The sequence below is a fragment of the Onychostoma macrolepis genome, chromosome 06 (genome assembly GCF_012432095.1).
Source record: "Onychostoma macrolepis isolate SWU-2019 chromosome 06, ASM1243209v1, whole genome shotgun sequence".
NCBI lineage: Eukaryota > Metazoa > Chordata > Actinopteri > Cypriniformes > Cyprinidae > Onychostoma > Onychostoma macrolepis.
The window spans coordinates 13,782,991-13,805,255 of record NC_081160.1 but is presented as its reverse complement, the minus strand read 5'-3'; the positions used below and the strand labels follow the sequence as shown (position 1 = coordinate 13,805,255).

At 38.6% G+C, this 22,265-nt stretch overlaps 3 protein-coding genes across 8 annotated transcripts; 1 reads left to right on the top strand and 2 right to left on the bottom strand.

Annotated features, from left to right (window-relative positions):
- Positions 1–2,872: 2,872 nt before the first annotated feature.
- On the bottom strand, positions 2,873–15,194 carry ccdc40 (coiled-coil domain containing 40). Of its 3 annotated transcripts, none has more exons than XM_058779740.1 (20): positions 15,008–15,194; positions 14,631–14,861; positions 14,450–14,541; positions 14,064–14,249; positions 13,901–13,984; positions 13,535–13,754; positions 12,575–12,732; positions 12,227–12,349; positions 11,578–11,699; positions 11,255–11,498; positions 10,946–11,128; positions 10,504–10,749; positions 10,095–10,308; positions 9,571–9,740; positions 9,130–9,221; positions 7,920–8,040; positions 7,652–7,840; positions 6,367–6,525; positions 5,867–6,004; positions 2,873–4,574 (listed from the first exon to the last, which is right to left on the bottom strand). In XM_058779740.1, the coding sequence occupies exons 3-20, from the start codon at positions 14,537–14,539 to the stop codon at positions 4,458–4,460; spliced, it is 2,856 nt and encodes a 951-aa protein (XP_058635723.1). In that variant the 5' UTR covers positions 14,540–14,541; positions 14,631–14,861; positions 15,008–15,194; the 3' UTR covers positions 2,873–4,457. The 3 variants fall into 3 exon arrangements, with proteins under 3 accessions (XP_058635723.1, XP_058635724.1, XP_058635725.1); XM_058779741.1 differs by having other exon boundaries at positions 14,480–14,541; XM_058779742.1 differs by lacking the exon at positions 14,450–14,541 and having other exon boundaries at positions 15,008–15,135.
- Positions 15,085–17,298, top strand: anapc11 (APC11 anaphase promoting complex subunit 11 homolog (yeast)). Of its 4 annotated transcripts, none has more exons than XM_058779747.1 (4): positions 15,085–15,224; positions 16,716–16,829; positions 16,983–17,124; positions 17,259–17,298. In XM_058779747.1, exons 2-4 carry the CDS (start codon positions 16,721–16,723, stop codon positions 17,272–17,274), a joined length of 267 nt encoding a protein of 88 aa, XP_058635730.1. In that variant the 5' UTR covers positions 15,085–15,224; positions 16,716–16,720; the 3' UTR covers positions 17,275–17,298. The 4 variants fall into 4 exon arrangements, with proteins under 4 accessions (XP_058635730.1, XP_058635729.1, XP_058635731.1 ...); XM_058779746.1 differs by lacking the exon at positions 15,085–15,224 and adding an exon at positions 16,073–16,350 and having other exon boundaries at positions 16,719–16,829; XM_058779745.1 differs by lacking the exon at positions 15,085–15,224 and adding an exon at positions 16,085–16,350.
- A 4-nt stretch (positions 17,299–17,302) lies between these two features.
- Positions 17,303–21,143, bottom strand: LOC131542763 (mapk-regulated corepressor-interacting protein 1-like). Its single transcript, XM_058779744.1, has 4 exons — positions 20,984–21,143; positions 20,211–20,353; positions 19,984–20,088; positions 17,303–19,732 (listed from the first exon to the last, which is right to left on the bottom strand). Exons 2-4 carry the CDS (start codon positions 20,311–20,313, stop codon positions 19,665–19,667), a joined length of 276 nt encoding a protein of 91 aa, XP_058635727.1. The 5' UTR covers positions 20,314–20,353; positions 20,984–21,143; the 3' UTR covers positions 17,303–19,664.
- Between the last annotated feature and the right edge of the window lie 1,122 nt (positions 21,144–22,265).

The following is a 22,265-nucleotide window of genomic DNA, read 5'->3' as shown; positions in this document are numbered from 1 at the left end:
TATAGGGGCATGAGAAGCCACTATAGCCGCTACATAGACCTTGAGTATGGATGGGGAGCACCCCTTATCCAACAGCTCCTGCAGGAAGGACAGTATCACTGATATGTCATAGATGGATGGGTCCTCGCTGCAGTCTGAGAACCAGGCGGAGAACACTGACCATTTAGTGGTGTAGAGGCGCCTTGTAGCCAGAGCTCTAGCCTGAGAAATGGTGTTTAGAACACACTCTGGGAGGCATGCAGGCTCCTGTCGAGTGGCCAAAGATGCAGAGCCCACAGCTCTGGCCAGGGGTGCCATATTGTCCTGTTCGCTTGCGAGAGAAGATCCCGCCTCAGGGGAATGGGCCATGGGGCTACTATAAGCAGCCCATTCCAGGAGGCGCTCTATTAGAAGGAAAAGGTGCCTTGATGACAGCCCCGACATACTGCCAGCATTTCTAGGTAGTTGATGTGTAGACTGTCCTCCGCTTTTGACCAATGGCCAAATTATGGTTTTCCTTCGCACAGAGCTCTCCAATCCATGTTGGACGCATCTGTCGAGATTACCTTCCTCCTGTAGACCATTCCCAGAGGAATGCCCTGTTCCATCCATTGAACATTCTTCCAGGGGGCCAGGGCTGATACACAGGCCTGGTTCACCCTGATAAGCAGGCGTCAGTGATGCCACGCATTGGATGGAACTTGTGGTTTCAGCCAGTACTGAAGGGGATGCATACGAAGCAGGCCCAACCATAGAACTGGAGATGCTGCAGCCATAAGGCCCAGCAGCTTCTGAAACGTCTTGAGGGGGGCCATTCTAGGTGGCTGAGGAGCAGGGCTCTGTGAGATAGTGACCCCGCCTCTGACTGGGCCAGAACGAGCCAGTCGTCGAGGTAATTGAGAATGTGGATTCCCTTCTGTCTCAGGGGGGAGAGAGCCACATCTATGCACTTCGTAAACGTGCATGGAGCCAGGGACAGCCCGAAGGGAAGGATCGTGCATTGATAAGCCACTCCCTCGAAGGCGAATCTCAAGAATCGCCTGTGGTGGGGGGCTATCTGGAAGTGAAAGTAGGCATCTTTCAAGTCCAGAGAAAAGAACCAGTCCTCTGGGCAGATTTGCGAGAGGATCTGTTTCAGTGTAGTCATCTTGAACGGCCATTTCATGAGGGCACAATTCAGGCTCTTTAGATCGAGGATGGGCCGCAGGCCACCATCCTTTTTGGGGACTCGCTCTGGGCTAGGGGGACCACATCTATGCAGGTCGAGGCAGCTGCAGAGCTAGAGCATTTTGGCAGGAAGTGTCGCATGTCCTGAGACAACTTCTGTGCCTCAGTGAAATGCTCAGCGAAGACCTCAACTGCTGGCCCAAACAGACCTTTGGGAGAGATCGGTGCGTCCAAGAACGGGACCTTGTCGGCGTCCTTGATCTTCATCAAGGTCAGCCATAAGTGGCGCTCCAGCACCACTAGACTGGCCATGGAATGCCCTAAGGCCTGAGCCGTGACCTTGGTGGTGTGTAAAGCCAGGTCTGTCGTGCTCCTCAGCTCTCTGATTGTCACGGGGGGGGCCAGACCCGTCCGTGGAAGACCTGGAGAACCGCCATAGAATGGAGAGCCGAAGCCGCTTGCCCAGCCGAAGAGTAGGCACGTCCAGCGAGAGCCTAAGTCGTCCGGATGGGCAGCCTTTGCCTTCCAGCCAATCGCAGTGGGCTGGGTAGAGATGTGCGGCCACTGACTCGTCCAGCGGAGGCAGCTTCTCGTATCCCTTATTTTCAGCACCATCGACCGAAGTGAGGGCGGATGAAGCGTAAGTACGAAGGCGTACAGAGTACAGGGCGCACCATGATCTGGTGAGCTCGTCATGGACCTCCGGGAAAAAAGGAGAGGATCTCTGACGAGGGGCTTGATGGCCCCCCGACAGGAACCACTCGTCCAGACGGCTGGAGGAGACCACTCCAAACCCAGCTCTTCGATGGCTTTCGAGAGAACGCGGAGTAATTCGGCGTCTATCCCGGGCTTAACGTCGCTGGGCTCGGATGGCAGTAGGGAGGTGGGGTCAGCAGTCGAGCCCGACAGCTCCTTGGCGTCCAAGGCTGCTGATGACATGCTGTCATCCAGCAGCTCATCGTCACTCCCCCGAAACGAGACCAGATCGCTCGCGATGGCAGAGGGACGCTGGTCAGGCTGGGTGAAGAGGACGGGAGAAACCTCTCTGTGTGGAGAGAGCGAGGTATGCGGGGCCTGAGCCGACGTAAGCCGGATAGCCCCACCCATTCTGGCGGGCTTCGCAGGCATAGGTTCGTGCAGCACCGCTGCCGAGCCATTGGTTCGTCTTTAATGAACCGATGGCCGTGCTGTTACACTGCATGATTGAAAAAAAAGGACTTTTTCCCATAGCGTCTTTAGCAAGACGTAGTACGAGTGAAGTATCGAAAGGGAACGGCAGTTCTGCAGTAATCAGTTCTTTTGGTTGTTTGGGTCCTCAATCAATCATATTAAATGCGGCCAGGGCTGTTTAGTAGAGTCGATTCCCCTAAAATTCCAATGATTCAGATATTGAAGAATCGATTCTTTTTGAGATTGACTCCCAGCCTTACTCAAGCAACAATACCTGACCTTAGATGGTCACCAGCACTCCATGGCTCCTAGTTTGTAAACTTAAACCAATTAAAAATGAATAACAAAATATCATTAATTACATGAAACAGCATGTACAAGTTCTGCAAGTTAGAGGAAATTAATTAAAAATTCCATTAAAATCCTCATAGGACCAGCCAAAATTAATTGCAAAAATGGCATTTTTTTTTTAGTTTCTGTCAAAAGGTCTAGCATCATTTGTTTATAGACTAGCTTTATTGGAATGGTACAAAACTGGGTGAAAAATGTATAAATAAAAATAAATAAATAAATGGGAAGAATATGAAGCAAAATAGACACATACACACACACACAAAGATTGAAAAAAGTTTATAATATAAAGTGTTATGACTGAGTGATTGTATTTTTATTCAGTTTTCAATCTAATTCAGTTTGTAACAAAATGCTTTCTATGTTTTCCTTTTCTAACACAAAGTTCAGGCTTGACTGTAATTATAATACAAAACCTGCCACTTCAAATAACCATTTCAAACAAAAAATATCTAAACCTTGACAAAAAGTAGTCTTCGAGACTGTCAAAATTTATAATAAAAGGTAGTAATTATATGTCTGAAAATAACTAAGGAATGCACAAGATTCTCTAGTGGTTACATCATGGCATTATACATGTTTTTCTTTTTTACTTTCACCAGAGAGCCTTAAAAACAGATTTTAACGGCGTAGCCTCTATTTTAACTTGAAATACTGAATTAATTAAAAATCATTTTAATTAAGTTTTCAGTGGATCATGATTACTGCATAAATATTAATTGGTACAAACAATTCTCTCAAAATACTATTAATAATATTACTGAAGAAAAAAATATTACATCGATTTTACTGGGAAAAAAAAAGGTTAATTTTCAGGTGTTCTACAAGTGAGGCAGACCAGAGGGTCAAATGACCAAATACTTTTTGAGGTCACTGTAGCTGGTATTTTGGATGCTTTGTGTTCCCAGAATATGTCTTTTTTTCCAGTCTATGGTCTCCACAAGGACGTGTACCACGGCAGATCAACATTGTTTGTCGCGGACAACTACTGATGTATAATGCTACTATAATAAGACTCTTGTTCTTTGCTTTGTTTTATTTTAAATAAGAAGGTGTGACATTAAACTATATTACAGTGCTCATAAACGCACACAAACCTTAAGTACAGGGAGGGGTTCTAGCAGACCAATCACAGCGTTTGCGGTCCGCGTAGAATTGACGTGCTGTTAGATTTTTGGAGAGGTGCACGTCAGGTACACCGTAGGTTACGGCGCAGGCCTGTGCGTCCCTGCGTAGGCTACGGCAGGTTCGACACAGAAGTATAAATTTGGCTTTAAAGCAAAATGGACTAAAAAACGGCTTGATGAAAACAGAGCTGATTTTGACAGGGTAAAGAAGGTGTTTTTTACACTACCATTGAGAAATTTTAGCCAAAGTATGTTATAGATTTTTCATTACCGATGACCCCTTTAAGTAGCTACACACATTACTGTCACAGAAAAATTAACAATAACAAAACTTCCAATAACCTTGTGAAAAATCAAAGTTTTTTAAGCAAATTTAAGACACTCTATCGCAATGCCTTTTAAAATTAATATGGTTGCAACTGTGTGTACACTGATACAGTAAAGTTAGTTTCAAAGATTCTTTTGCTTCATCTAAAGACACGTCCTTGTCCCACCTCTTCATAAAAACGTCCTTGCAATAACAGACAATCAGTATTACTTTCTCTGCCTTTTCTCTACACTTGTCATAATAAACCAGACCTCATACTGACCAGGCCAACAACTGCTAAACATGTACGTATGTACATACACGACTTTTATTTTATGCAATACATATTTCTGTGGTCACTGGCAGTCCTGAAGTCCACTGTTTTGGTGTTCTGCCAATGTTAGGTTAATCCTTTGGAGAGTGCTGTGATGCTGAGGGTACTCTTCAGCCAAATGCTGGAGAATGGAACTGATCTGAGATAAGAGTGCAGAAAGTAATTAGTATTAGTCTTGTTTTTTGGTTTCTGAAATCACTAGCTCTGCTTTTCTCCACTTTGCCCCACTGGTTCAACTTCAGCTACTGATAATAACACAAAACATTTGAGGTTGCCGTGAGCTTCTCAGTTATTTAGCATTTAGTTTTGTTTGAGGGTTAATTTAGAAGTCATTGCATCTATGCAGATGCTCTTTAAAGGGGCCATGAACTGAGAAATCAAAATTCCCTTGATCTTTTCACATATTAGAGGTCATTGTACTATGAAAACATCCTGTAAGTTTCAGAACTAAAAGCTATCTCGTAAGTCTAAAAACAGCTTATATTGAAGCCAGTCTACCAAAATGACAGCTTGTGGAATGTACCACTCTATGATGTAATAGTGTGGATAAGCACCACCTCCACAGAAGATGATTAACGCCTGCTTCTAACGCGCAGGTCTACACAGAAACAAAACAATAAAGATGGCTCCAAAGACAACAAGGTGCTGTACAGTGCCAAGTTGTTGAAAAAATTGTTTTTTTTGCATTGCCTTCCTTTTGCCTTCCTCAATGTTAGGAGAGAGTGGATGAACTTTATTTTTAAAGAAGTTCCAGACCGCGTCGGTAAGAACTTGGTCCTTTGTTCACTTCATTTTACCACGGATTAGTTTACAAACAAGTCTCAATTCGACGCAGGATTTTCAGAAATATTGAAACTAAAAGACAATGCTGTGACGACTATATCGGATCTAACTGTAATGTAGCAACACACAAGTGTAACTGTTTTTATTAAGAGATCACTATTTCTTGTATGATAAACAGATAGTTTGATATGAGTATTTATGCGGTTTTAACCTAAATCACAGCAGCGTCCATCTGTAAAGGATATAGGCTGTCATACATAATTTGTTTGTTCTCATGGTACAAATGGCAAAAAGGTTTTTCCAACATACATAATTGTTAGTCAATCATAGCAGTGGGCGTTCTCTTCCGAGTCTACAATCTGCCACGCCTATTCAAACAGAACGTTTAGTTGAGGGGGGTCAAAAACAGGTGAGAAAATAGCCTGTTACATCTATATTATGATGTTTTTTAATGTAAAAATCTAGCTAACATTATAAGTGGACATAGAGAACAGTACAAAATAAAAAACAGAGGCAGTTCATGACCCCTTTAAGCCTCATCATCAGTAACTTAAGTGAATTTTACATCTAACTTTGCATGCTAGACCATATAACACAAGATTTCTGCCTAATTTACTTCAGAGAATCTTCCATGGATTTTACACTAACCATTTTCAATCGCTCTTCCTGTTTCTGTGTAGCCAGCTCCAATGCCGTGTCTCCATTGGCCACCGGAGTGTACTGTCCTTCCTTAACAGCCTGCAGGTGTTTCGCCCGACACTGCAGCACGGGCAGACGATACAAGTTCTGCAGAAATGAGCAGAGAACCTTTGGTGATGCCAAATAATCGGCACACAGTTACAGAACATAAACTTAAATGGTTAGAGCCTACAGTACATCTAAATTCCTCTTGCAAACCATGTCCACTAATGTTGATGTCTTGTATAAAATTAAAGAGTGCAAAATGTTGTTTCCTGCGATTGTGGTTCTTGTGGAAGTAAAAGTCTACGTAAACACACAGTACACTTGCCGCTCTGATGTGACTTGCATGTGGAGTAAAATTGCTCTACATTTGTTGATTTAAATATAATATAACTGGTTCATTAAGCTGTGACCCCCCACTGGATGTTTAGTATGCAAGTGTGTATGCTGTTTGTGGATGGACTGACCCTCTCTTTGGTTTCTTGTAGTGCGCTGAGGTCCTGGGTGAGAACCGCTCTGATATTCTGCAGGTCATTGAGATGTATACGTTTGTCTCGGAGGCTGGAAGTCACAGAGCCCTGCCTCTCCTCCAGCTGAGCTATAGCACCATCACAGTCTTCTGCTTGCTGAACACATACACAGTAAACAAGGCATAAGCTAGTTCTTTATAGGGTGACCTTACGGGACATTTTTACGGGACGCGTCCTTGCCAGGATTTCTATATTGCCTAAAATATCCAGGTTTTGGCTGTTTGCACTGTGCAGGTTGATCATTGTGTGACATTAATGAGAGTTATAGAGAGCAGAGCAGACGGCTCCTTATGCTTTCAAATCGCTCTTGCGCCTACTTTGGTCAAACAAACTTTCAAGTCAAACAAACACATGCGCATATTTGCATCGCTTTGATCGTTCTCTGTAGATCTCACCTTCTCACGCGCAGCGCCACAATTGGTCGATTATGTATGCAATACCTGCATGTTATTGGTCAAACTACTTTGGATGTTTTAGGCCATATTAAAATCCTGGCCAGGACGTGTCCCGTATGAACGGCACATATGGCCACCCTAGTTCTTTATAACAGACAAAACAGTCTCTAAATTCAGTTTGTAAATAAAAACTGCATAATACAGGTCATATCCATAAATCATAATCTGAACACTAAAAATGAAAAGTAAAAATAAAACAACAACATTTAATTAACTAAAATAAAAAAAAATAAAAAATTAATAAATCATGGCTCAAAGATAACTAAAAAATAATAATCTGTGAAAATATCCAGAACTTTTCTTTTCAGTTTTTCAATACATACAAAATTATCCCACTTATTACAGTGAGTTATTGTTACTTATACTGATACTGAAGTGATACTGAAATACTGAAGTTCAAAACCCAAAGCTAACATATAGCTTCAAAGAAAATCAGCTGCCTGAGACAATCGTCAATTATACACTGTATAGTTTACCAGTCACTGTGCAAAATATTTTGTAAGATTGTGATTGCCACCACTGGCCAATCACACTCAAGTATCCCAGGAAAGATTCAGTTTCAGAAACTGTGTTAACGTTAGTAATTCTACTAGAAAGTAAGTGCAGAAAAAGCAAACAAAGTAGAAAAAGCTAAGAGTAAATTTAATTATGTATAAAGTGGGAAGTAATAAAACATGTAACTAAATGAATAAATAATTTATATATTTAAAATATAAGAAAAACTAATTTAAAATGTCTAAATTATTATAACCTTGATCCACACACACCTTCTTTGCTTGGAGAATCTTTCGGCGGAGGCTCTGGAGAGTGTTGTGGTAGTCGTTGTGTGTGGGCTGCTTATGGTCAGATCGTGCCTGAACCTCACTCCGAACAGCTATTGTCTCACGTCTGGCCACCACTGACTCCATGTCTCTCAACAACCTCTCCTGCTGCTTCATCAGTTGAGCATAACGAACCTGGACACATACAGTACGTAACATTTCAGACTGAAACCACACTTAGAAGTTACTTTCACAAATACACTCATACACTCACCTCCATGCGGTGAATCTCTGCTCTCATGGTTCGTATGTCTCCCTGTCCAATGTCTGAATCTATGGCAGAGCGAGTCTCTCGCATCAGTTGGGTTCTCTTCTCCCACAGCATGATCTGACGCCTTCACACACAAACACACACACAAAACAGAGCAATAAAGTGTTCATTCTCTAGCCCTGGTATTATACTGATTCTATACATTATGGCTGTATCACTAACCTAGTGACCTTTTGATCATAACAGCATTTTTGGGTCAAAGGCATATGAGTTAGCTGCTTACTCATCACCTACGATGCCCAAAAATGTTCTCTAGGTAGGCATTTAGTTAGAATTTAGGTAACACAAATTGGTGTGGATCCAATTAAGTTCTGTTACAATTGTAACTGTTCTAACATGATGAGTGGCTAAATATAATTATGCTATTCGAACCAAGAATTTACTGTATCCATTGGCATGACATTAGGGCAACCGCTGCAGACTGAACGGCAACAACAACCAGAAGTAAACTGTTAACTGCTGTAGCCAAAGAATGCAAAAATCACTAAGCAGCGATAGAGAGGACAGGGAAAAGTTACCAAAAAAGCAAAAGAACAGTTGATGTTGTCATTAAATGAAAACTTACTGTGATCCAACCTCATTCCATAAAACAATGTCACCTACATTAGCTATTCTCCTGTAGTAAAGAGTTACAGTGCAATGTCATTAAGTAGAAGTTTTTTTGAACTCACTGCTCTGCATATTTTGCATGTCTCTCTTATTTAACATACTTTAATGCCCTTTGAATGGAACATATACACTCCCTTCGAACTGGAATCATGGCGGAATATCCTGTGACGTCCACTTCGCAGGGCACTTACGGTCGAATATAACAAACATCTGAAGTTATAAGAGATACAAATGTGCAAAGCGGGGGGGTTGCAAGGACTAGAATTGAGAACCACTGCTCTAAATGACAATATGTTTATTTGGAATTTGGGAGAAATGTTGTAAGTAGTTAAAACAAAAATGTTTATTTTACTCAAACATATACCTATAAATAGTAAAACCAGAGAAACCGATCATTTTGAAGTGGTCTCTTGATTTTTTCCGGAGCTGTATTTTCATTGTTAGTTCATGTTAACTAATGTTAACAAATGGAACCTTGTAATAAAGTGATACTAAAATCTGAGTCAGGGTCAAGGTGTGTATGTGTGAAGTGTGTTGGACTCACTCTGCCTCCACTAGGCTGTTTATAAGTCTCTCTTTCTCTTCGTTTAACCTCTCCAGCTTCAGCTGAGTCTCAACCGAATCCCTCTCAGCCTCCTACACACACAAGGTATATACAAATAAAGTGTTTAAAATGCCTTTTACACAATAAGTCATGTGACTAATATTACATGCCTATTTAGATCAAGGTTTCTCAACTTCTGAGGTCCACTGTCCTGCAATATTTAGCTCAAACCCTATTCAAACTCTGCAGGACAAAGGACCTCGAGGGCCACAGTATTCTACACTACACTCATCATTACTCAGCATTAGTTATTTCTCACTATACGCTGTGAGCTCTGGAAACTAACACAGTACATTTGACAAAATGGAAAGTGTAAAAACAGAAGAATACATAAAAATGTGATTTTCACAATATAAAACTACACAGTGCGTAGTGTTGTACCTTGAGTCTCTGTCTGAACTCTGTCTCCATCAGACTGTTGCTCTGCTGCAGGGCTTGATTCAGATCACTGTTCTTAGTGAGCAGAGAGTTCAGTTTGACCATGTCTGCCATGAGAGCTTTAATCTGTTTTTCCAGATCCGCCTGCTCGCGCTGATCCTGCTCCATCTCACCTGATAGGCACAAACATAACCAAAAGCACAATATCAATAATGTATTTATTTCTCAGACACATTTTATAACTTTGTACTTTGCTTGTTTGTTTGTTCTCATGGTACAAATGGCAAAAAGGTTTTTCCAAATTAATTGTACTTAAGGTATAGTTCACTAATAAATAAAAATTCTCTCATTATTTACTCACCATCATGTCATTCCAAACCTGTATTACTTTTTTCCCCTCCAAACAATGAAAGCCAGTGGGGTACAGATTAAATGTTCTTTGAAATATTTTAGTTTTGGAATAACATGATAAAGATTAAATTAAGACACATAAAATGCACCACTACATGTTAGTGAAAAGTGCATACTCTCTCTTCTGATCTTGCTCTGTTGCAGTATTGTGAGTTGTGTTCCCAGGGTCTGTACAGAAGAGCTGTGGGCCTGTTTTTCCTGAGTGAATCTCACTAGCTCCCCCTGCTGCCAGAGCCACAACTGCTGCTGCTCTTTTATCTCCGCACCAACTTCTTCCAGCTTCTTAGACAGGGTGGCTGCACGGATCTCCAAAGGACCTAGGTCTTCATGCTACTCTCACACACATTGGAAAGTTTAAATATACAGTATTTACAGTAACTTGAAAATTAATTGAAATATGAGTTGAATACAATAACTTAAAAATGCAATTATCCATTACAATCATCAGAGAGAAGAGATCTCTACGCCTTATTCAAAGCATCCATATGTTAAAACATGTACTGATTGTGAAGTGTGAGCTCTAACCCCTGTACTGGACACAATATCCCTGATCTTCTTGTTGTAGATGCTGATCGTGGCCTGCTTTCGCTCAATATCTGTGACTTGTTTAGAAATCTCTGCGTCGCGAGAAGACAGAAGAAAGTGACGCTGGCTCATTTCTTGCTCAAGTTCAGCTTGAAATGCAGCCAGAGAGTCCAGATGTGTCGCCACCTCTTGCCCCTCCAGCGTTACTGCATTGATGTCATTCTCTAACTTAGTTAACTGAGCCTCCTGAAAAATCGTATAAATGCACAAGTTTGAATTCAATGTGTCCAGGTCATACTACACCTAAAATCCAAAGGTCCTTAAAAGTCAAAGTGCTAATTAAAAAAATCATCATACAACTTACAAATGATTACCTTAAAATTCAGACAATAATTCAAAAAATTTGTGATGAAAGTTTATGGGTTAGCCGAAAGCATCCTACCTTTTCTCTCCTGTGTGCTGCAGTTTTATCAGTCAGTCGACGCGAGTACTTTGCCGCATTATTGTGAGTAAGCTTCTCTTGCAGCTTGCTCATGATCTGGTCCTCCAGATCCACACGCACTGCAGACTCTTTCTCCATCTGCTTTCTGAGACCCTTGAGCTCAGACTGGCGTACATCATAGTCCTAAAAAAGGAGAGACAGTCATAACATTTCTTTTAAGAAAGACAAAATCTTTTGAGTAGTGCTCATTAACCTGCACACATCAGTCTTGAAAAATATTTGAGCTGTAGGTTGATGTGATTGAAGTACCCCTCGCAGTGTGCTGAAGGTCTTTTCTGTCTCCTGCAGCATTCGTGTATATGTGCTATACTGGGCCTGCAGGACCTCCTGATGGTTCTGGGAGTGTGTGATGAGTTTACGTGAGGTGGTGCAGTCATTCTGGGCCCGGTTCAGACGCAGAGTGAGACACTCATTCTGCTCTTCTTCCTGTGTGATGGACTTTTTGTAGCCCTCAATCTCTGTATCCAGAGAGCGCACCTGATCATTGGTCTGCCTGGAGGAGGGATCATCAGTACAAATCAGTACTGTTGTTTGGATCATGCATACACAGAAATCTTGAGCATTATGTTCACCTCAGTTCCTCCTGCATAGCAGTGTAAGTCTCATCCCTCCTCCTCATCATTAACAGGCTGCTGTTCCATTGCTGGAGTAACTGCCTACGCTCAACAACCACAGAGTCCAGTTCCAGCTGCGCCTACAGCACGCACGCACACACACACACACACACACACACACACAAGGGTTTCCGTGTTTGTTTGTTTTTATTTGAAAAAATGAATACTTTTATTTAGCAAGGATGAATAAAACTGATTCAAACTGTCAGTAAAGAATATATTGTTACAAAAGATTTCTAATTCAAAGAAATGCTGTTCTTTTGAACTTTCTATTCATCAAAGAATCCTGAAATAAATCCCAACGGGTTCAAGTCTCAGGTCTGGCAGGGATTGTAGGTGGAGGGAGTGAATGTCCAGCACTCTCTCCACCCTCAATACTATGATTGAGGTGAGACCCTTGAGCAAGGCACCGAACCCCCAACTGCTCCTCGGGTGCCGCAGCATAAATGGCTGCCCACTGCTCCGGGTGTTGCTGTTGCTCTTAATAATATTTAAATTTGAACATAACCAAAATGTGATGTTTCAATTAAAATGCGTTTCATAACTTTTAAAAATCCATAACTTTGAATGTGTATGCTTCACTTGATCTATTGCAGAGGTGTCTAACCTCAGAAAGAGCTTCCTTTGCAGCCTTTGTCTGCTCAGTCTGAGCGATGATCTGAACTTCATATAGAGATATCTGCTCTGAGAGCTTTTCCACATGCTTGATCAAACGCTCAACATAAAGATCCTGACAGAGAGAAAGAGAGAGATGTTTGAATGAACATATATTACAGCTTCAATGAATATATATACCGTATATATAGATAGATACACATACATAGAATAGAACATATACATAAATATACATAGAATTTTCTGGTTAAAATCATAATATAAGCATGCTAATATATACTAAAATAGCAAAACCCATGACATGGCCACATTTAACCACAATCACAATCTAGAACTCCACCTGCTGGTGTTTATTCTCCTCTGCCTGAGTTCTTTCTTTCTGGACTTTGTGTGAAGCATTTATTATGGCTTTGATGTCTGAGCGCAGGTCAGTATTGGCCTCCTGCATGTAGAGCAACTTCAGGGCCAGGTTGTCCACTTTAGACTGTAATTCAGAAACTATAAAGAGAGCACAAATGATAACAAGACTAACTGAGATTGTTGAGTGTTAATTGTCTGAAGATGAAGTCTGCACCACTAAAATTGTAAACTAATTATTTCTAAATCCTTTTTATCTTATCTGCTATTGTTCAACAGGTAGCCCCCTCACAAACTGAAGCCATTGGTTAAGCTATTGTTATTATGTTGCACTGTTTGGGATGATATCTGTGGTTTTACAATGCCAAGGAGTCACAATGTTTTTGGGGTAAATCAACATACTTATGAAAGAAGTATTGTGCATATTATGTTTATTTGTCAGTTTCTTTGAAAAATCATAACTAATGAACAATACGAATAATATAAATATAAATAATCATCTTCAAAATGTGCTGTTGGTTAGTGCAAAATGTTCTCCACTGTAAATGCACTCTTGTTCAAAATATTTTTGTTAATTGATATAAAGCTAAAATAAAAATATTAGACTAAACTAAACTGAAATTAGAAATATTGCCTAGGCAATTAAAAAAAAGTTGAAGCACTAAAATTACTAACTGGAAATAAAAACCGAAACCGAACTAAAACTAAAACTGAAATGAAATAAAAAATAGTAATATTTTAAAAATAAATTATTATTATTAATAAATAATAATAAATTACAAAATCACAAAAACAAAACTACAAAAAATGTAATAAATAAAATAAATACAATATACAAAAAAAAAGCTAAAAATATATTATAAAATAACTAAAAATATTAACAAACAAAAAAATTGTATATTAAATATACAAAATAACACTGGTTCATAGATATTCTTCTCACCTTGCATACGTTGTTTGTTAGCCTGACTGGCAGCATCTTGGTACTGATTTTTAACCCCATCCAGCTGGTCTTGGGCCTGTCTACGCTGAGCAGCAGCCTGGGCATTAGCCTCATGACTTGCCTCCAGAGACGCCTGGAGTCTGGCCAACATCTCATGCACCATGTATACTTCTTCAGCAAGTTCATGACGTTTCTGAGCCTCTGCCTTTTCCACTACTATCTGCAGCAGAGCAGTAACGATCAGTTTCTGTAGCCCTTGTTTGTATGCAAGTGTCTGTGCATATATTTCCCAAAGTACAGAAGAAATTTCTGCCAAGTGTGGATCATATAAACATGTTCAGAGAAAAATATACCATTTTCTATTACCTTCTCACGGAGCTCAAGGTTCAATCTCTCTAGCTGATTTCTGAAGTTGTTTTTCAGTGCAGACTGGAATCTTTTCATTAAAGGCTGATGGGTACAAAATGTACAAAACATGAGACCAGGGGTATCAGAATTATTATTATTTTTTTAATTCAAGTTTACTCACATGCTCAGGATCCAACACTACAAGCTCTTCCTCTTCGTCATCTTCCTCACTGACTCTCCCTTCTGCCTCAATGCCACTGATCTCCAGCTGGAGGGAGTGCTGTCCACTAAGCTCAGCTGTGAGTCCACTGGTCCCAGCATGATCAGTGCCTCTGTCATAATAGTCTGACTGCTCCATCGATTCCCACTATGAATAAAATCATTAACAAACATTCATTCTACGTTAAAACCGACTGAGTTCACATTGCAAGTCCTGATTGCTAGGACAATGGGAAAACTAAACCAAAACGCTGTTATTCACTCTGATATTATCTGTACGATTAATGTCTTTAGTAATATAATAGTGTTAAACTGATACAAGTGAAAGGTTCGTGTAAGACTCTAGACCTCCTGAGGCTCAGTAAATTCATCAGGAACCTCTTTCTGCCTGTTCATCTGATCCTCCGGCAGACCTTCATCACACCCACCACCTTCCATCTCTTCATAATCAAAAATAAAGTACCGTAATTCAACACAGACACACATATATAAGACATTAACAGGGAATTATATAGGCATAAATTATCACCTGTTTCTTTTGTATCCTGGTCCGGAGTGGCAGAGATATACGATGCTTATTTTTCAATATTTAAAATCAATTTTTTTTTTTTCAAAGATCTAAAAAGTTATTGTTCAATTTCCAATCATTCCTGGTATCACCATTTAGCAGCGCGAGACCTGCAGTGTTTCTTTTGCATCTCCGTTGCTAGGAGACGCCACACTTCCGGATTCGCTACTCTTTATAAAGAAGACAATCAATCTGAAAAAAAGAAGAAAAAAAAAATCAAACAACAAGATATAAAACATAGCAGAGGTCCTAAAATTATTTTTATCTTCATTGTCACTTCCTTGTTATCTTGTTCGTTTACCTTCTTTAAAAATAAAACTCTTTAAGGCTATATTTACCTCCCACGTATTAGGTGGCAGTGTTGTGCTTTCAGCTGGCTTCAGAGGGCGCGAAGAAAGCTGAGCTGGTGTTCGGGTTTTTCGGAGTCGACTCCGACTCACAGTAATAAGGGTAAAATCTTTGCGTGGCAGGGGCAGCTGCCACTCGACCTGCCACCGCTATGTGCGCCTGCCAGTGGCAGCTGCCACTCCAAAGCGACTTACAAATGAGGACAATGTAAGCAAATAAAATCAACAAAAGAGCAATGATATGCAAGCGCTATAACAAGCCTCACTTAGCTTAACGCAGTACACATAGCAAGTTTTTTTTGTTATATATATAGCCTATAATAAATAAAAAGAAAACAGATAGAATAGAAAAAGAATAGAGCAAGCTAGAGGCCTTTTTTGCCTTTGTTAGTTGTATAATAAAAAAACAAAAAACAAATAGAATACAAAAAGATTAGAAAAGCTAGTGTTAGTGTTTTTTTTCTTTTTAGAAAACAAGCAAATGAGTAAATGCATACAAATGCAAACTTATTGATTTGTTTATTATGTGAGTTTTTAATGATTTAAGGTCAATGATTGAACACAAATAACCTAGGTTAACCATGGAAAACCAAATTGTATTGCATTAAACATAACATCGCATAACAACATCGATTAAACTACAAAGCTGTCACAGAAACATGTATAATTACAAACTAAATTTACTATGACTGTTATTTATTTCTAAAGTAACCTTCACATAGGAAAAAAGTATGGGGAAAAGTCGTTTCTGCGACAACTCCAGCTATCCGACGCACGTGTTCATGGCCCGTTATGTGAAAGCACAATGAGCCCGTGCTGCTGCTTCTGCACCGCTCACGGACTGCACTGCAAACGGCTCCTCACTTAATTTTGTTCACTCTTTGCTGATATACTGAACTCAATTGCCAGACACTATACATATAAAGATGTGAGAATCAGTGAAGGCATCTGCGATTTCGGAGTCGACTCGACAACGAGAGTCGATTCCAGTGCTGGAGTTGACTCCAACTCTAGAGCTATTCAGAGTCGAGGAATCGACTCTTTTGGAGTCGACTCCCCATCCCTACGAGGCAGTGCGCACGTAGGACATTTCTGAAAGGAATAGGTCTGTAATAACGAATATAAAGGTTACAGGTTTTATTTCAGTACTTTTTTCCCCTGCCAAACTCGTCTTGTTCCACACTCAAGTCCAGCAGGTGGCAGTAAAGCACCTATAAGTTGGTTTGCCAACCGCCAAAAACGCTTAAGAAGAAGAAGTGCGAACATAGTATGAAGAAGGAATGGATGTTAGGACAATAACATAGTGAGCTTAATCAATGACTATACTTCTGTGGGTCAGTATGTTTAAACCACTTTGATTATTTACTCTCTGTCACGTGTTGAGATTTGTATTATGTTCGTGTTAACAGGCCAGTGTTTTACTCATAGCTGAGTTGACATGGGTGGATATTCCATTCTAAAAAAACAAAAAAAAACAAATACCACAAATAATAATACCATAATAGTACAATTTTGTGTCGTAGTAGTATGATCATGAAAAGCAGTTTCATGACATGTACCTCAGTATTTTTAATTACTTTGCAAAGCATCATGTAAACATCAGGCTACATGAACATATTCATTCAGTACCATGGTATAAGGGACCCTATGTACAATTACTGTTTGTGAGTGCAGTCTCTTCTGTTTTGTGAATTCCCAGAAGAGATGAAGGTTAAAATAAAGCAGTGGAATGGTGTGGCGTCGTGGTTGTGGGTGGCCAACGATGAGAACTGTGGCATCTGCAGAGCGCCTTTCAACGGCTGCTGCCCAGACTGTGGGTAACCTGATTTCACTTTATCTACACTGCCTCCTGTGCCTTTTTGTGCAGTTTTGTTATTAAGTCCTGTTGCTGTTTAAGATCTGCTTGTGTAGTTGAACAAAATGTATTCAGTGTAACAAAATGAAATGTACTCTCTGGTTTTAACAGGTAAGGTCCCAGGAGATGATTGCCCGTTGGTTTGGGGTCAGTGCTCTCACTGTTTCCATATGCACTGCATCCTGAAGTGGCTGAACTCCCAGCAAGTGCAGCAGCAGTGCCCAATGTGCCGTCAGGAGTGGAAATTTAAAGAGTGAGCTCGCCTGTCAGGCAACAGCACAACACCTGGATTTTCACTGTGAACTCTGTATATATGTTTATATATATATATATATATATATGGACTACTTCTGTCGTAGTAATGAATGTTCTTTTTTTTTTATTCAGGGGAGACACTTCCTGAGGAGATTAAATAAGTGCACACTCAGATCGATTCTTTTGTTTGTTTATTGTACAATGGTATATTTTACATCCTACAAATGTAGAATTTTGTGATTAAATATCCCACAAAATGAAAACATTTTTAAAAACACATGGTATGGTTTTGTACAAAGAAGCTGATATCACTGATAAAATAATTGCATTTTGCAGTCCAACGAACAGTCATTTTAAATTATGAACACAGTACAGAATGTCACAGGACACTTACAATGGTATGCATTTGTGCATATCTTAAATAACTTGACATGAAATTCCCACAATTTAAAATATTTTTCTTTTTTATTAAATTTAATCAACTCTCTTTTACCTTCATTAATTATTTTGGGATAATAGTCAACCATTCTTTGTTAACAGATGGAGTTGACTTTAAAATGTAACATGCATATTTGTCCACAATTGAGAATTAATTTATTTGCCCTGATTGTCTGTAAGCCGTATGGTAATTCTTAATTAAAATCATTCCTGAAATAATAAAATAATTAATAACAAAGGCACCACAGTGGATCTTATTACTAAGTATATACTAAATCATTATTTACAACAAAAAAAAAACTTAAATTCTGATATAGCGCAGATATTAATAAACTACCAACTATATTATATTAAGTTGCATAAACAACATGCTATATGAGTAAACCATTTATTATGTGGTTTATGCAATGGTTGGAAAGAGTGGAGTAAGATGAATTGGTTACCAGTTGTACAACTGGTACAGGTATTGAGATAAACCAATGCAGCAAAAGCAATATTGAACAATTAGAGAAACTGAAATAGAGCTTGTATATAATGAAATATGACTTTCAAAAAAGTGGCATTGGCACATCCTTGCCCAGGATGGGTTAACTATTTCCAAGTGAAAACATTAGCGTTATGCACACAGTGATAATTCAATAATGCATTGATCTATTCCAAATCTTTGTGCTGTACCTTTCTTGCAGACAACTGTAAACCAAATAGATGGTATTTAGTGCGTTTTAATATTTGAGAACCATTTTTTACATTAGTAAAACCAAAAGTAATCATGCAAATTTGTGGACAGTGAGTTTTAATGCTTGTTAAAGGAACCAGGCAAAAGAATAAAAAATAGAATTCAAATATTATTTCAATAAACATTGTATGTTTATATGTGCAAACAATGTTTTCAGAAACAACATATTCATTATTGGGAGGAAAGGTGCTACATGAAAATAATATTTTACATACCAGAGAGTGTTATATACCAGAGGTTGCAGGACAGTTGAACCATTGACTCAAATTGCCCCACAACCAACATTTATAAAAAAAAAAAAGTACCAAATTTTCGTATTTGCAAATCATAAAAATGGCAAATTCAAATTGTAAGCCTAAATAAACTAAAAAAATAAATGATTAAAATGTTTTAAAAGCATACATTTAAATGTATAGCACATTTCCCTAAATGCTACCCTCAATCACAGACAACTAGATATGATTGGCCCTTCCTTGAATTTATTCACATACAAGAAATTTCAACAAACCTCTAGACATAAGTTTCAGTAGGTTACCTATGAGCAAATCTTACTCCAATCTTTTCCGTTTTCTTGCAACATGGAATAACTCTACTGGAAAATAGTAAAAAAAAAAAATTCATTTTGTTTAGTTAAATAAATTATTTTGTTGGTCTGACTTAAAAATCATACATCAAAAAGACATGCTTTTTGACATGTATGCTAGTTTACATTAGCATAAATAGAGTGCTGTAGGGATGACATATTCTAGGCCAAATCCCAGAAACGAGTTGGAATTTCTGATTCCCATTATTCTGAATGGGTTTTTGGCAAATGCCTGAAATAAGGTAACACAGGAACAAGCTTTTTTCTACAACATAAAATACATCAGTAATACCCCCATGCATTTTAAAAAAAAATCTATTTGTCTTGAGAAAAAAAAAAGAGCCAACAAAATGGCTAAAGGAGGATTTCTGGGTCATTAAACATCACACTGATCAGGAAATCTACTCTACATCTAAGTTGTGCTCATTTGTGATAATGATCACTATAAACAAAACTTGTAATAATAATAATAATAATAATATTTGTATTGGCCACAGAGCTTGTTTTCTGCAATAATTCAAAAGCCAGTGAATAAATCCAGGCATTTGTTGCCTACAAAAACACATCATCACTGCAGCACTCTATATGAAAATCAATGGAAATTCTAAAAACATTTTTAAAGCAGCACTTTGTCCTTAAACACAGGACAAAGTTATCAGTGAACAACACTGATAATTAAAAAAAATATCAGGGATCGGCAAATAAAGGCCTGAATAACATCAGTGCACCAGGCATGAGATCTGTGCTGTATTAGTCTTTATGCTGGATAAATCCAATTGTTTCATGAAGACTTTTTGGAGTCTTGTGTGTTTTTCCTTTTCACATCATTCAAGTCCACTGGTGTAAAAGCTGAAGAGCAGAAACAAACAGTTAGAGAGCATGCATGCATTTTCGAAATCATATTTCAGATGAGTCTAGGAAAAGGATCAAAAAATATAAAACTGTATTCAGTTTTCATTCATCACTGGCAAGATAAGGGCTGAGATACAGCTGTTCAAACAGCCAAATATTTTAACCAATAGTTATTATTTATCACTCTATGTTCCTTCAACAACAAAATACAATCCTCAGGACAAATAAACTAACGTAGTTGAACGTACAGCTTAGTGCAGGGTTTGGCATCCTCTCCACATACTTCTGAGGTCCCTGGTTATTGTTTTCACTTCCCTGGCAAGTCTGCATTTCTCTCATGACACGCTGCCAAGCTGTTGGAAGAAGAGTTAATGTTATAGAAAACTAATTCCCCCAAAATATACACTTCTCTTACAAACAGGATATTTTTTATGGGTCTCTGAGATTTGAAAAGATTTCTCATGAGGCAGCTTACTGTAGTGAATGAATCGCACATTTTCCTCATGTGCTGGTGTGAGTAGTTCCTCAGTGTTTGTTGGGGAACAGGCTCCAGACGTCTGCTTGTAATTCTGAACCATTTTTAAAGGTGGAGAGCTGCCCACAACACTGTCAAAATCCCTACGCAACAGTTGACTATTATTAAATCAAATTTAACACACTTAAGTGACAGGCCCACTGTGAAAGATTATATTGTTAAATGGGCAACACGGAGTCAATTCCCTGGTTATTTGTGTGCTATCTAGGAAGTGTCAAAAGCACAAAAAGAGGCGGGCTAAAATCTGAATAAAACCGGCTAAAAATTGTAGGAACAGCTTTTAGAGCCTATTTTTTTTAGAGTCTATTCTTAAAGCATTTTACGTGCTGCCAGCTAATTTATATATAAGTATTTTTAAATGTATTATTATATATAACGTTACATTTTTTAATTCAAGCTGTAGTTCAAACTATGACAGCAAACTAGCTCAGTATTAAACTACGCCAAGCTCAGATTTATGGTCAGTCTCACAAACACCAATTTGCTAATTTCACTAATATATCATTCAAATAGCAAATGTGTTTTCATATTTTCCCATAACATAATATTTTCGCCACTGATATCCGGCTAGCTTGGCAAGCTAACGTCAAATAACAGTAACGTTAACCCTCGGCAAAACACAACAGAACCCGATGCTTAAAACAGGTATCGATTTAACGTAACTAATATATTACGATTAATGTGACTAAAACTTTTGCGCATTCGAGACTTACAAAGTGGCGTTGAAATCCTTTGTCCCAGCCAAAAAAAAAAAAACAATTATCAAAGCAACGTACACCGCTGTGTTCAGTTGTGTCTAGCACAATCAGTGATGTCAGATTGGAGAACGAATCATTCTTTTGAATCGGATCTTTTCAATGAATCACAAACATCGGTTCGCCATCAACATACTACGATGTCACTTCTTTATGTGAAATAGATGGACCAGTGTGCACTATTGTGAAATTTAGCTTAATTTAACCGGGGACTGTCTTGCAGACATGTCTGACTCCTAAAAGAGCTTAAATCCAATGAGTGTATTCCCAGTAAGTAACCATTAAAAAAAAATTAATGGGTCAAGTAAATGTAGTACTTAAAATGCTGACTGTTTTCTATAAGCTGAGTCACGTATGTAACCGTAGAAGAATCACTGAATCGGTTTATTGATCCGGTTATCACGTGTTTCAAAAGAACCGATTCGCGTAAACGACTTCCCACAGTACAGCACATTCGCGATTCGTTCAGCAGAGCACTTCCACGGTCAACTGTCAACCACGTTCGTGCCTTTCAGAAGGATTTTCACATTCCACATTACTTTCAGAAACATTATGCGTTATATAGATATATAGAATATGACATTCAATAACACTGGCATACAAATGTTTGGTTTTACATTGAATAGCTGCAAATAAACAGTGCTAGGATACCAAAATAAAAATAAAAAAGTTAATTTGCATAATACATTTGTCAGTCTGAAGCCAATGTATTAGGTTTACAATGAAGGTGAAATTTACCCATGAAGACAAAGCAATAATACAATATGTTCAAAATGAATGTCCTTAGAATGAAAATCTGACCAAAATAATAATAATAATAATAATAATTTTTCATTGTCATTGTTACTGCAAAAATTAACATGGTAAATTCTGACCAAAAAGACTTGGAGAATGGGCAATGATAAAACAGATGTAGAATAGATTCTTCATCAATATTACAAAATGAACACAATGAAGATATATTCTCAGAAATCCTGCTCAAGATTAAATTACAAAGGTATTATCTATTAACTACTTTGAAATGGAGTTCTTTAATTTTACTTTGTAATAAAAAGTCTGTGAGGAAAGGTCCATAAGTTTTTCAATTCAGAGTTTGGATAACAGATCCTCCATTTAGATTGTGCTTTAGAGGGACTTCCTGAAGAAAGAACATTTCTAATAAAGAAGTTAGTACGTTATTTATCTAATAATCTAATAATAATCCATTGAATGCAATAGTAGGAAAATGATTATTTAAACA

What these genes read in the sequence shown, in the direction of transcription:
- ccdc40 (XM_058779740.1), bottom strand. Translation starts at nt 14,539, where the DNA reads ATGGAAGGTGGTGGGTGTGATGAAGGTCTGCCGGAGGATCAGATGAAC. An exon ending in AATTTACTGAGCCTCAGGAG is followed by an intron (nt 14,250 to 14,449) that starts GTCTAGAGTCTT and finishes TTTTATTCATAG; the next exon opens with TGGGAATCGATGGAGCAGTC. An exon ending in AGTTCAGACAGAGACTCAAG is followed by an intron (nt 9,222 to 9,570) that starts GTACAACACTAC and finishes TTGTGTGTGTAG; the next exon opens with GAGGCTGAGAGGGATTCGGT.
- anapc11 (XM_058779747.1), top strand. Translation starts at nt 16,721, where the DNA reads ATGAAGGTTAAAATAAAGCAGTGGAATGGTGTGGCGTCGTGGTTGTGG. An exon ending in CAACGGCTGCTGCCCAGACT is followed by an intron (nt 16,830 to 16,982) that starts GTGGGTAACCTG and finishes TGGTTTTAACAG; the next exon opens with GTAAGGTCCCAGGAGATGAT.
- LOC131542763 (XM_058779744.1), bottom strand. Translation starts at nt 20,313, where the DNA reads ATGGTTCAGAATTACAAGCAGACGTCTGGAGCCTGTTCCCCAACAAAC. An exon ending in TGTGCGATTCATTCACTACA is followed by an intron (nt 20,089 to 20,210) that starts GTAAGCTGCCTC and finishes TTCTTCCAACAG; the next exon opens with CTTGGCAGCGTGTCATGAGA. An exon ending in GCCAAACCCTGCACTAAGCT is followed by an intron (nt 19,733 to 19,983) that starts GTACGTTCAACT and finishes TCTGCTCTTCAG; the next exon opens with CTTTTACACCAGTGGACTTG.